This window comes from Vigna umbellata, chromosome 1 (assembly GCF_029865625.1).
Source record: "Vigna umbellata cultivar VRB3 chromosome 1, Vumbellata_1.0, whole genome shotgun sequence".
NCBI classification, from domain to species: domain Eukaryota; kingdom Viridiplantae; phylum Streptophyta; class Magnoliopsida; order Fabales; family Fabaceae; genus Vigna; species Vigna umbellata.
Window position 1 is genome coordinate 14566225 of NC_142165.1, and position 14017 is coordinate 14580241.

The following is a 14017-nucleotide window of genomic DNA, read 5'->3' on the forward strand; positions in this document are numbered from 1 at the left end:
TTGATATGTGCTTAAATTCATTGTAAATATATGACTAGTTAAGATGAATGAGATATATTTTGTTTATATGAAATGAACTATGTTGCAGCACACTATCCTAAATATTATTATTTTTCACTTGTAGATTTATTTAACTTTAATTAGCTTACGTTTTGCATTTTGTTAATTTAAGATGTAACTATTGTTTTTTATTTTATTTTGATATATTTTAGGTCAAATGTGTGATCATGTTAATTTCACAATTTATATCATAACTTGTGTATGTTCTTATTGGTATTCCATTCACTTTGCATGATACTTGTTTTTATAAGGAGAGCTTTATTAATGAAATATATTTAATATGTTATCAACAAAATTACTTAAAAAACAGTGTTAAGAGCGTGTTTTTAAATGTATTTATTTTATAGATATAAAGTTTTCGATAATACTCCCCTTTCCTATTCAAAAATTGAAAAAAAAAGTTAACTATTCATTTATCAATTATTCTTTTATATTTGAATATAAAAGAAAATAATTTTTTTATGAATGAGATCAGAAAATAAAAATTAATATATAATCAATCAATATTGTTTTTTTATTAAAAAACTTTGTTTATTTCAATTATATTATCTAATAAAATCTTATCATTATATATAAATATGGAATATCGATATTTCACGGTATTATCTATTTTCTTTTTATTCTTTCAAATTATGGGTGAAGATAGATGCCAATTTGGTAGGTATTGCTGTATGGAAAATGTGTGAGTCTTGTATTAAGAGGGAAAGGAAAAGAAAAAAAAGAAGAAGGAGTGGAGAGTGCGAGAATCACGTCCTCTTAACCCTAAGAATGAGAATATGCAGCACAGGGTCAGGGCTACATGCCAAAGACTTCATCAGAAGATGCAGCCAGAAATGAAATGGCGGATATGGCTCTATTAATTATGTTGAGTTATATTTAACAAAAAAAACTTATTTGACTCAAAATTTTGAAAATAAAAACTCATTCTAAACATTTTTAAAACGAGAAACTGAATTGAAATTAAGCTTTATCTAATCCTCTTAATTATCTCTCAATATTATTATCAAGAATGTGAAAGAAAAATGATAATAAGGATGTGAAAGAAAAAGTAATACTGCTTAACCAAATCTTAATCAGAACCTTGAAATTCATTTGAAGACTTGAAATAGAACGACGTAATAAGACTTTTATATATTAACAACTTTTGTATAACAATTTTTTTAAGAATAGTAGATATTAATGTTTTATTGGTCTGTTTAAATTTATTTTTTAAATTTATTTAAAACAAACTAATCACAATCACTACATAAGTTTGGTTAGAGTTTTGTAGGCTTTATTATATTTTCAGAATTTGATACATTTTGTAATATTTTCAGAGTACGCTAAAAATAAAGTAAAACAAATTAAGAAAGCCACCAAATTTGTGAAACATTTCACTCCAGACCAAGCCAATATAAGAAGGTATAAATGTTTAGCATATGGAGATTAGTGCCTCAATTTTATTCTAATAGTTAAAAATGGTCACATTTGATTTTTTAACTTTGGCTAGGTTTCGTGATCATTTGCGTTTTAGATTCTTTTTAATTTCTTTTTTCAATTTTAGCATTTTGACTAACACAAAAATCTATCCTTTCATCATGATTTATATTCAAACTAATATTTTGATAGAGAGATGAGATGTAAATTTGACATGTCAACCCATATATAGACATACATTTTTAATTTAAAATCTTTAAGTAACTTGTGAGTATATATTACTTATTTTAATCATTTTCATTCAATAAAAGACTTTTAAGTCACAAAAATTAAAGCAAAATATTTTTTTATGTTAAAATTGATTATTGTTTAATTATTTTCTTATAGTTTACTATTTAAAATATAAAACTTAATAGTAAAAGAGTTTAATGTCAAAAAAAAAATATGCATGCAAAACTTAGTTTGAGGAAAGGAAAAGCAGGCACTGATTATAATATCAATTTAAGGTATAATATATTAACCTGACACATCTCATATTATTTCAAAATAGCCAGATATTATTTATCTGGAGATTTTTAAATGTTAGAGAAACAATTATAAAGAATACTTTTTGAAATGTAAAATCATTTTTTCTATAAAGACTAAAGTTTATGCGAGGAACACAAATATAGAACATTATGAATACAAGTATGTAATAAAATATTTCTGCAGACACTAAAAATTAATTATAAGCAATTATTTTAATCCAGTAAATTTTGTCACCTATTTATTTATGAAAAGTGTACCATTTAAATAGTAAACTAATTTTACTTTGTAAATAAATATTATCATTAACTTAAAACACATGGTAAAGCTAATATATACTTTATGAACGATTCAAATAGAACTCTATGATTGTCGCCCTCTTCGGAGTCCACACGTAGGGTTGGGGTCACTGCTCCTCTCTGGTGAACATAACCATTGGTGACAGGTGCTTCGTACCATTGGCGACAGGTCACCGCTCCTCTACGACGCCGGCCACACTGCCATCACGAATTTCGACTTCTCCAAGGTCGTTATCTCCGACATGCTTCGCCGCAACGTCCGCGACCGCCCGCTCATGCGTTGGCGCGTCATGGACATCACCGCCATGCAAGTCTCTCCCCCGCCCGCTCTTTTGGTTTTGCTGCTTTGACTTTCTTTTTTCTTACCGATTATTTTGTTTTGGATGGTGCAGTTTAAGGACGAGAGCTTCATTGTGGTTATTGATAAAGGTGGATTAGATGCTTTGATGGAGCCCGAGCTTGGCCCCAAGTTGAGGAACCAGAACACTCTGTTGTTAAAGTTAAATTGCTGTTTTTAAGAGAAGAAAATAAGAATGTAAAATGGATTAGGCTTTACGTAAGTCAAAACACATTAATTTTGGAGAAGTTGAATGAGAGAACACTCTTTTATTATAGTTGAATTACAAAGAATCCAATGAATTTTACTTTCTTATTTTCCTTGCTTATATAGGACAGATACAAACTTGGCCTGAATAATAATTGATGTGTGGATTGTGTGTTGGTAGTAACCTTCTTCAAAATGAATTAATTTTACGTCGATAACAAATAAATTCATAGAAAATTTTATTATAAATAAAAACTACATTTCAAAATAAATTCATTTTACTAAATAATATTTTTTTACTTTTTAATAATTATTATTTTTAATTTTTACTCTTTATAAACATTTTTACAATAAAATATAACATTAACAAATAACATTTTATATTACTTTAATAATAACAAGGAACATTTTGATAATCTTTAATTTATACCAATTAAACAAATTTTTTAAATTTGTCTCATCAATCAAATCCTACACTAATTCTCACAAACTTTACTTCCAAATCTATTCTCAATTATCCACAAATCCACTCAAAAAAACAACAAAATTTTATCCTCAAATCCATTCAAATCATCTATCCCAAATCACCTCAAAAGAACAAAACGTAATTGTTGAAATCGAACGAGGAATCATGGGAATGGTGCAATATAGCTTGGGATAGCAGAAAACTTACTTTAATAATGTATATTATGTTGGAAATTAAACCGACTAATGTTGTTTTAAGTATCAATCTATTTTCTAATTTTATATTTAATTATATGTTTGTCACATTCTCTTACCGGATTTCAAAGTGACTTGTATTCACTTCTACTAGCCATGTATCCGATTCCGACCCATTGCATTGCAATGTCCGAACTTGATTACAGGGATGAGTATCTCATCTATAATATAATTTGTGTTTTGCTTGCTGGTAAATTATAATTTTTTTAAATAAATTTTAAACATAATTATTTTACTTTATTTAAATACAAATTTATTTTATTTTTAAAATTAATTTTGATTTATTTCCTTTTTAAAATATTTTTTACCAATAAATATATTATTAATAAATATAATTTTATATTCTTTTTACTGTAAACATTTTTTATTTTTTATCTGACCACAAGATTAAATTCTAAATCAACTTTCACAAACTTTATTTCTAAATTTAATTTTAATTACTTTCAAATTTATTAAAAAAATAATATTAAATTTATTTTCAAATCTACTCGAATTCATCCCTCTCCTTGGTAATTGTTTTCTATAAAACAAAGCTTTTAGTAACTAAATATATTTAATATGTTATAAACAAAAAAACTATTTTTATTTAAGTAAAGAAAACCAAATATAAGAGTATTTATTATTATTTTTTGTATTATATATAATGTTTATTTTATTATGATCAATTCCCTAAAAATAATTCTTATTATTATTATATTTGATTTGTTTATGCGGACAAAATCACCCATTTGAATATAAAAACAAATAATTAAAAGAAGGGAGTAGTAATGTAACTATTAGTTTCATAACGGGAGCTTGTGTTGTGTTTTGTTGAAGTCTCTTACTTGGATCTGATTTCTCTGAGCCCTCAGGTATGTTTCTAGGTTTTCCTTTTCAATTCAAACTTTGTGTTACTGCGTCTGCTTCCATTGCTTATAATTGTTGTATAACCTGTTAAGCAATGTGCACTCCCTTGCCCTCCAACTGTTTGATCAAAGTTCCCAACGTAATCGAGAGTTTTTCATTTTTGAAGTTAAATGTTATCCGCTTTCGCTTGTTCGTTCCTTATCTTTAGCACGCCTCAAATTGGTCTTCTACCTTTGTCTCGTCAGTCTTGCTTTTTCTTTTTTTTTAGGCTACCTCTCATACCGCAAATTTTGGGCCCTCACACACTTTTAACTAATCTCAGTTTTGGTAGTTCCAGCCGTGTTTTTGAAATTAGGTTGAGTGGAGACCGAGTGAAAGGGAAAAAAATTATATTTAGTTGATATTTTGAATTCTGCATTTGCCAGATATTCAAAATATGGAATTGACATATATTTTGTAGATACATTGAAATGAAATGATTGGCTTCTTGTTTCGTATACAATATTCCATTCTGGCTGAAAGATGATAATTTTTTTTGGATGGATGTTGGTTTCTTGAGTTATATTTGTTTTTGTCAGAAAAATGACACGAAAAAGCGATTTTCTTTTTAAAAATGTTATGCTTATTTCAGTAAGGATTATGTTTTAAGACAGATATGGTTATTCCACCCCCAGCGAGGCCTCCCAGGATTATAAATTTTCTGAAACCTTATGTTCTGAAGATGCATTTTACCAACAAGTATGTGAGTGCCCAGGTGATTCACAGCCCAACTGCTACTGTAGCCTCTTCTGCAAGCTCACAGGAGAAAGCCTTGAGATCAAGCTTGGAAACTACTCGCGATGTGGCTGCAGCTGCAAAGATTGGGAAGATACTGGCCGAACGCCTTTTGCTCAAGGACATTCCTGCTGTTTCTATTCACTTGAAGAGAGAACAGAAATATCATGGTAAGGTTAAAGCGGTTATTGATTCTCTAAGGGATGCTGGTGTTAAGTTGCTTTGAGTCATGGTTGCGTAGAGACTATTCTTGTTGGATCTTATTTTCTTTTCTATTTTTAAGTTGTCATCACAACAGGAAGTTACTCATTGAACATATTTCACTAAGACTTTAGTTAATTACATTTCGAGAAATAAGACATTGATGCGCATCTCTGTTTGTTTTATTGTTTGAATATGAACATATTACAGGGACATTTGGATTGTATAATGGAAAAACAAAAATAGATAGCTACTTGTAAAATGGAATCAATATCATGTTTCATAGTCAACTCCTCCCTCATGCATTATTTTTTCATTTGCCTACAGACCATTCATTTGAGAAACCCTCATTGCACTCACACCAGCATACAGTATGCTATTCATTCAAAAGTACACAAAATATCAACAATGGTAAATTAGGCACACACTTAAAACTAACAAAACAGCAATCCTGCAGTTACAAACCCTCGGTAGGACTATGCTTGATTTCTACCAGTGGAGTATGTTAAGATAGAAACAAAGTTCTAAGTAGGATAAAAAAAGAGATGAACATAAGTTTATATACACATAAGATACTTTTATTGGTAAGAGGTTTTTTCGAATGGTATCAAAAATAAATTCGTGAGAGTTTGGCCAAAAACAGACAATATCTTACTGTGTCCATCCCTACAAAATGTCCTATGATTTAAGTCTTGAAGATAATATTTTTTTGGTTTTCCACTAAACATATCCCCCAGCTGATGATAGGAGAATAATTTTTTTTGGATAGATAAAGATCACCAAGTTAAATTGTGTCTTTTGATATAGTTTTCTTCATACACATAGGAATTGAATCCCTGGCAACATTCTTCATACAATTTAAAGTTATTGTGGAGAATGTTATCAATCCTATAATAATAAAGTAGCTGTATCACCATTAAATATGCTTGAAAAAATTATACATGTTAAACACAAACATGCCCAATTAATATGGCTACTATTAACACTGATGTCTGTACATACATAGTAGTAGTAAGCTTCTTAAGGTTCCCTTTGGCTTCAAAATTTGCAATGTTAGCTACCGGTAAGAAATTGTTGATAGGTGATATTAAAAGCAAATAATACAATTAGTATCAATAAATTTATAGTTAAAATTAAATAAATCTCTTTTCTTTTTATCATTTATTGAACTAGTCGATTAAATAATCTGGAAGCTGCTTAAAACTTTAAAGGATCACACCAAATAATTTAACTTTAAACAGCATTTAACTTAGTAACTATGTATCGTGCAGAAAGTCTCGGGAGCATTGCGAGATTTTTCTTAAATATAATTCATTCTTCAAAATAAAAAATACACAGGAAAAACATAATTTGTAATAAATAATGGTAAAATTACATATTTAAGAATTATATAATAAGAGATGTCTCTATCATTAATACAAAATGTTTTATTTTACTATACAATAAATGAGACATGGGTTTCGTTTCAAGTATTGGATTAATTGGATTAAGAAGATAAACTATTACAATAAAAATATAAGTTATTCTAAATTTATGTTTTGAAAATTAAGACTTTTGAAAAACTGTATGATATTTTATGTAGTTACATAATATTAAATATTAATTATCCACTTAAAACTAATCTTCTCATTTATGAAAATTGGTCATCTCACTACATATATATTTCTCATGGATGCATGCATCCATCCATGTATTAAAGTTTTAAAATCACATTTAAATTAAGACGAATAAACTATATTCCTTAATTTGATATAGTGTCTCAAAATTTATGATTTAATTTAAATTGGTAATGGTTCTTTAGAGGATTATGAATAAGAAAGAAGTCAGATAACTATTAGAGGATAAGAAACCTGGTTTAACGAGGACAAAATATCTCCTGAAAATACTTTTATTTAATAATAAATACTCATTTATATTTTTTCTGCTGGGCTAGAATTTTTTTTAAAAAAAAATTTTAGATAAATTTCTTTCATGATAATAATTAATCGGTTATGCAGGTGCGATATCAGATATAATACGTATTTAATATGGTTATATAATTAGCTGATATACACATATCAGATATTATTATACACATTAATTAGATACGATACGGACATATATCATACGCATACAGATATATAGTATATATATTTGATGCAGATAAAAATAATAATAGCAATTGATGCAACAATATGATTATTTTCAATATATAAATAATATGGAAATTTATTAATCATAATAAACTTATAATTACAACAAATCTGAATTATGAGTATGCCTTTTAAACATTACTAAAACAAAAATGAGATTACTGTACATCATAAAAAAAGTACAACAATGATGTTTCACAGATTATTCACAATTTTACATTATGCATATAATAAAATTTGAACTCAAAAGATGAGGCCACGCAGGAAAAGTAGTACCAAATATTATAAATTTGACCAATTACTAAAGAAAATAAAAAATAACCAACATGTCTACTTATTATGCATTAGAATTAAAAATAAAAAGAGCTTATATTTAGGTATTTCTCAAATCAATAATAAACTTTATTATTAACAAAAAAAGGTTTGATTAAGCGATAATTGTTAAATGACAATACTAACCTTTTTCGTCCGAATGTCAACAAATAATATTTATTTTATTTTAATTTCATAAATATACCATTTTTATTTATATAATAGAACCATCAATTGATTTAATTTTAAAAAATATTATTTTATAACTACCGTAATAAATTAGCATGTACTCAGCCTTGAATATTTTGAAAATGCTCATATATAAGTTTTTAGTAACCAAAATATTGATAAATAATGTGTTAGAAATGGGTGACCAAAAAGAATAAACTATCCTATGAGTTGTCCTTGAAAATGTCTCAGTAGAACTAAAATGTATTGTCCATGATTGCTTATGGTGCCTTATGTAGTGAGAGACCAATTCAGAAAATCATGTCAAGAAAACATTTCTTCTGAGTAAAAATTGTTCTTGCAACCTCGTTGCAGAGAATGTATCCCTTTGATATTTGTGGAATGTGTTGAAATCGCTGCAATCCGTTTGAGTTGTCCGTACCCCTTTCATTATAATTGCTATCTGTATAAGATTTTTTATTGTCTTGGTTAACGTTATTTTAAAAACATAACATTAATTACCTTTTTTTTAACAATGCTCGAGTTAATATTTCAACCTGTAATACATTTAATCCAACATCATTTTATCTCAAGAATTTGCATAAACAATCATCTTTATGTACATTATCAAAACGAAAAGTATAACAAAGCATGTCTAAGCTTTTCACCAAAAAATAAAGATCCCCAAACTAAATCGTGAAGGGTTGGAATCACATAATAAAATTAAGTCGTACCCATTCATATCGGTGAGTGCATATATGTTACTAGGACACAACAAAACTAGAAATACAAGAAAACACTTTTTGCATTGAATACCAAAATTGATTTGTGCAACACAGCTTGAGCAGTGCAGGAAGACAAACTCAACATCATCTCAAGACCCAGATGGCGATCTATTCTTGTAGCTGCCATATCTTCTAGCGACGCCAGAATCAGATAAGGTGTCCCATAGCTACAAAGCATAAGTTACAAAAGTTAGTTCACACAGAATCAGAGAACAAATAAAGAGCAAGAAAGTATTGTTCATCGCCCCTTTTCACTTACTTGCAATTTACCCTTTGAGCCTCCGATAGCCAACAAGAAGGGATCGTCCTCTGAGAAAGAAATTTTAAAGATAGCCCCCTAACAAACACCATAAAAAGGAGAAGTCATCAGTTCCAAAATAATAAATATAATATGATTCATAGAAACTTTCGCATTAGAAATGAGTGAAAAAGAGTAGAAAAAAAACGTACAGCTTTCGGAGAATTAGATGCTACGAAGGAAGGTTGGTTGTTCGACAAATCCCAAAGTTTTACCTGTGACAAATAATAGGCGCTTGATAAGATGAATTCCAATCTGCAAAGTATACAGAAAACTAACAAAAATGACTTCACCATTACCGTTTTGTCCATGGATCCAGTAGCGAGAAGCTGCATGAAAAAGTCGTTCAATATGACACAGTTAAACTAAAATAAATAATCATTGGTCACCAAAATCAAATCTTAAAAACACATACATTAGGTGCTGATGGATTATAGGATACTGAGGAAACAGGTTTGTCATGTGCATGAAGTGAAAAAGTTGGACTCTCGTCAGGCGAGGAATCAGGTTTGGCTTTCCGAATATCAAAACCCTTGACAATACCATCGTCAAGACTCACCTAACAGAACAATTAAATCACTATTAGTTAACTAATACTTGTTCATCCGCAAAATCAAAATCGAAAACTGAATAAGAATTGGCCCCTCTTCGACCCCCCAAAACCCTTTTTTAGTTGATATAAATTAAATAATCATACACACACACTTGAATGTCAGTAGCTAAAGAATGTTGGCAAATATTTTATCAAAAATGTGAAAAAAGAGGTAGTATGTTTTATCAAAAATATGTTTTATAAAAAAGATAAAATGGAGTACTCGGGCCTTGGAAATAACTATAGCACACCACAAAATAGTGTTCGGTGTGCGGATCCCATGCCAAGCTCTCTACTTCAGCTGAGACTGACCACGAATAGCCAGAATGTTTTGGCATCCTTGCATCCCTCTGAAATTGTAATAGATATAAACGTTAGAACAAACCAAAATTTTCAAGGTAGTACATTGAAAGGCTCTTTCAGCATATCACAGTACAGCCAAAGGGCACAGTATAAAAAGCAATCAACGGCAGAGTAAAATAGAGAAATGCTGAGTAACCAAGGAATATTGGATAATTACCAAGGCTACAGTACGATCAAAAGAACCACTAAGAAGAACCTGCGGTGCATGATGATTCCAAGCAACTGCTTGAACCTGTAATGATAAATGAACAAGAGCTAAATAATAGACACCAGGTTATTTTAAAGTAGTAACCGACTATTCAATAAAAACGCATTAAATGATTCAAAAAAGAGACAAATCTCTTCCCTTATTAACAGAATGTGGAGCATTGCTCAACAAAGCCGCAAGAAAGACTTGTAAATTTGTTTCTCACCCACACATATCTTCTTTGAATAATTCATTTAATTCAAAGTTCTATATTATCATAATTGTTTCATCTTTAGTACATAATAGTACAGCGAAAACCACCTCAATCCATTGATGCTTTAAATCATAAAGTTCTATAATTCTACAAAAGTGTGTCAACATGAAGAACAAAAAGTTCATTTCATCAATAAAATGAATTAACCTTATGATAAAAAAATAAATTATACTCTAGCTAATTTCTTGCCTTGTTCTTGTGATGATCCAGTGTGTGTTCACACTTCCCAGTAACCAAATCCCAAATCCCAGTAACCAAACGCATTAAATGATTCAAAAAAGAGACAAATCTCTTCCCTTATTAACAGAATGTGGAGCATTGCTCAACAAAGCCGCAAGAAAGACTTGTAAATTTGTTTCTCACCCACACATATCTTCTTTGAATAATTCATTTAATTCAAAGTTCTATATTATCATAATTGTTTCATCTTTAGTACATAATAGTACAGCGAAAACCACCTCAATCCATTGATGCTTTAAATCATAAAGTTCTACAATTCTACAAAAGTGTGTCAACATGAAGAACAAAAAGTTCATTTCATCAATAAAACGAATTAACCTTATGATAAAAAAATAAATTATACTCTAGCTAATTTCTTGCCTTGTTCTTGTGATGATCCAGTGTGTGTTCACACTTCCCAGTAACCAAATCCCAAATCTTTACGTTCATGTCAGCACTGGCACTTGCTAGTATATTCCTTTTTTTAAGAATAAATGTCAAGAGAGGTATCAAGGATGGGAGTACAAAAAATACATAGAAATGTGTGTGTGTATCTATGCATAAGAAGGAACCAAGTTATTCCAAGCGCAAATCCAAAAGAGTTATCCCTCACCCTCCCCCTTTATTTTGCTTAAATAGTGGTTTTAACTAGTGAATCACCTTTAACAGTTATATTGAACAAATAGGGAGGATGAAGAGTAACTCTTTTGAGTCATTCTTGAAGCAACTTAATCTGTGTGTGTATAAAGGAAAACATCAAGCAAAGGAAACAAAAGCATAATTCAGTTTTAATTCTACAGACCTGTACTCCTTGTTCCAAGCAAGACCCAGTACCGAGTCAGTGTGACTGTCCTTTTTGTATTTGATTGATTTCTGCAACAAAACAGTTTGAAGAATAAGAAAATGAAATGCTTATGAAAGCTGGAAATCAGATCTCAATAAGAAGTGGCCAAACATATTGAGTTCAAAAATCTGAAACGTACGTTTAAGGAAAATTAATGATGGAAAGGATATTCCTATCAGTTCCAAAATCATTTTATTGCCTGTCTAACCACAGTTGGGACATGAGCACTTTCTAAATTAAGTCTTACAAAAGAGTACAAGAAAAAAACATGGATTTTGAAAGTTGTTGTTTCAATCCTCATATGAGCAAAGACCTCTGTAATTTCAGTCCTACTAAACGCTGTTCACAATCCCAAATAAAAGTTAAATTCATGAATCACAAAAAGACAAACTTAATTAAATTTTATCAGAAACAATTACCCACACAATGACTTGGAAGCATAAACTATGGTAATCACGCGATTCTAAGGGGAGTGACATTAACAAGAATGCACGACAAACCTTTTTTCCCTTTTTCTTTTTCTCTTCGAGTCCACCCAAAACCACACATGGCTGCACCGCATCAATCTGAGAACAAATGAAAATTAAAAGGTATTCGGCAAAAAATATTTCTCATTTTGTGTATGAAATTTTCATACAGCAGCCTTAAATTTATGTGTAATCAATGCACTTACAACGTCAAGGTCCCAAATTTCTATGGAGGGTTCCATTGAACCCACAGCTATGAAGTTCCCTGTGATAACAATGAAATTATATAAAGCTCATAAAATAAAGCAAAGACATCAAGCATGTCTCTAGTATTTTTAAGCAGAAATTGCAAAGGACCAATGAGGGGTTATATCGTGCAAAGGACCAATGGTTTAAACCTCTTTCTCCTCCTTTAAGAGGGCAATCGAGCCAAGCTGTGCAGAGTGGAAACGCAGGAATAAGGATGTTATGGTGAGAATACAAGTTCCTTTCATTGGAATGTGCATCCTCGAGTACACAAACCTGCAGTGCAGGAAGCAACGTGAGGTAAGTACACTTGTTGAACAGTAAGCAAAAGTAGAGGAGTATCAGTATAATATACCGTGACTCGACTTCACAAGCCAAAAAACATTTAACTCACCTCAATATGACTCACATCATCTTCATTACATGCAAAAACAATGATAGAATCAGTCGGATTAATAACCATGTCTTCAAGATCATCGGAATCATCATCCTGAAGCATCGCAATAACGTAAGATTATAAGAAGTAGCGTGTTCATGATGTGACCAAGTGTTGAAACTTACGTTTTTATCTTTGATATAAGGATCCATGTCGTTACTCGGATAATAAAGATCACCAATTCCGGAACTGAATAACTCAACTCCTAAACAAAATGACAAGCATAGTAGGTACATCAATAATCATATAGAAGAATATAGAGTTACACGATGATAGAAAGATAGACACACCTTCTTCTTCGTCATCGTAATTGTCCATGTTAAGGTCCTTTAAAGCAATCGTTATATCGTCAGTGTTTCCGGTGGATGCTTTGCCAACTGCATTCGCCACTGTTAATGCTTGCGCCACTACTTCATCGTTGGCGTCATCGTTGTCACTGTCATCACTACTATACATAAACAAAATTAAAAAGTGAATGTCAGGGTTTTATTAGTGAGTGAGATTTGAAAAATTCGTTGGAACCTAAAGGACCTTGCGTTTTTGTGGTTGGCGATGAGTTCTTGAATTTCCTCTTCCGGAGGAGGATCGGCGACGATAGGCTCCGACTTCGAAACCCCTTTCGGCACCCACGAAATCGCAGAAATCATTTTCGTTTAAGAGACGACTCAACGGGATGAATGCACACGACAGCAGCAGCAGCAGCCACTGGTACTGCTACTCCAGAGGGTTTATAGGAATCGGAAACAGAAGAACAACCCTTTAGCGGTGAGAATTTCATGGGCCTGAGCCCAATACGGCCCAACCCTCGTTATATTAAGCTACTATTCCTGTATTTCCATGATTTTAATCTGCACCTCTATATAAAATTTTTGAATTTCAAAATATAAAATTTGCAATATAACCTGTTATATTTTGAATTATATGTTTTAAAACAGAAAATTTATTATATTTCATATTTCATATTTATACATTTTTATAATATAAAATGGAATTTTATTTCATAGATAATCATAAAATTTATCTTCAGGAATAAATTACTTATTTTTTTCCTAGAATCTATTAAAGTAAGGAAAGTCCAAATTATTAGTATAATTATATTTGGAAAGTAGATTTTCAGAATTCGTAATTACATTTTGAGATTGATGTTTCTTAATTTCTGTTATGAAATTCAAAAGTTAAGTACGATGCTGTGATTTAGAATGTTATAATTAGTTTATCGATGGTATGACGTATAATGAAATTATTGTTCTAAATTACTCATCAAAAAGAATTTCATATTAAATAATTCAAAAATCAATATCATTTATGC

General features: G+C 30.2%; 2 protein-coding genes across 4 annotated transcripts; one reads left to right on the top strand and one right to left on the bottom strand.

The window, feature by feature from the left end:
* Positions 1-4277: 4277 nt before the first annotated feature.
* On the top strand, positions 4278-5675 carry LOC124842400 (Ribosomal L18p/L5e family protein). Of its 2 annotated transcripts, none has more exons than XM_047318873.2 (2): positions 4278-4415; positions 5064-5675. In XM_047318873.2, exon 2 carries the CDS (start codon positions 5066-5068, stop codon positions 5408-5410), a length of 345 nt encoding a protein of 114 aa, XP_047174829.1. In that variant the 5' UTR covers positions 4278-4415; positions 5064-5065; the 3' UTR covers positions 5411-5675. The 2 variants fall into 2 exon arrangements, with proteins under 2 accessions (XP_047174829.1, XP_047174828.1); XM_047318872.2 differs by having other exon boundaries at positions 4279-4415; positions 5060-5675.
* A 3037-nt stretch (positions 5676-8712) lies between these two features.
* On the bottom strand, positions 8713-13426 carry LOC124842402 (putative WD repeat-containing protein C17D11.16). 2 transcript variants are annotated; one of them, XM_047318875.2, is made up of 16 exons: positions 13240-13426; positions 12999-13153; positions 12834-12913; positions 12667-12762; positions 12425-12548; positions 12233-12291; positions 12060-12125; positions 11518-11588; positions 11097-11193; positions 10193-10267; positions 9924-10022; positions 9496-9639; positions 9380-9409; positions 9233-9295; positions 9042-9119; positions 8713-8949 (listed from the first exon to the last, which is right to left on the bottom strand). In XM_047318875.2, the coding sequence occupies exons 1-16, from the start codon at positions 13353-13355 to the stop codon at positions 8872-8874; spliced, it is 1431 nt and encodes a 476-aa protein (XP_047174831.1). In that variant the 5' UTR covers positions 13356-13426; the 3' UTR covers positions 8713-8871. The 2 variants fall into 2 exon arrangements, with proteins under 2 accessions (XP_047174831.1, XP_047174830.1); XM_047318874.2 differs by having other exon boundaries at positions 12999-13156.
* Positions 13427-14017: the final 591 nt, after the last annotated feature.

Excerpts from the sequence above, each read along its gene's own strand:
- LOC124842400 (XM_047318873.2), top strand. The coding sequence starts at position 5,066 with ATGGTTATTCCACCCCCAGCGAGGCCTCCCAGGATTATAAATTTTCTG.
- LOC124842402 (XM_047318874.2), bottom strand. The coding sequence starts at position 13,355 with ATGATTTCTGCGATTTCGTGGGTGCCGAAAGGGGTTTCGAAGTCGGAG. Across the intron at positions 13,157-13,239 it reads GCCAACCACAAAAACGCAAG|TAGTGATGACAGTGACAACG; the intron begins GTCCTTTAGGTT and ends GTTTATGTATAG. Across the intron at positions 12,292-12,424 it reads TCTTAAAGGAGGAGAAAGAG|GGAACTTCATAGCTGTGGGT; the intron begins GTTTAAACCATT and ends TTGTTATCACAG.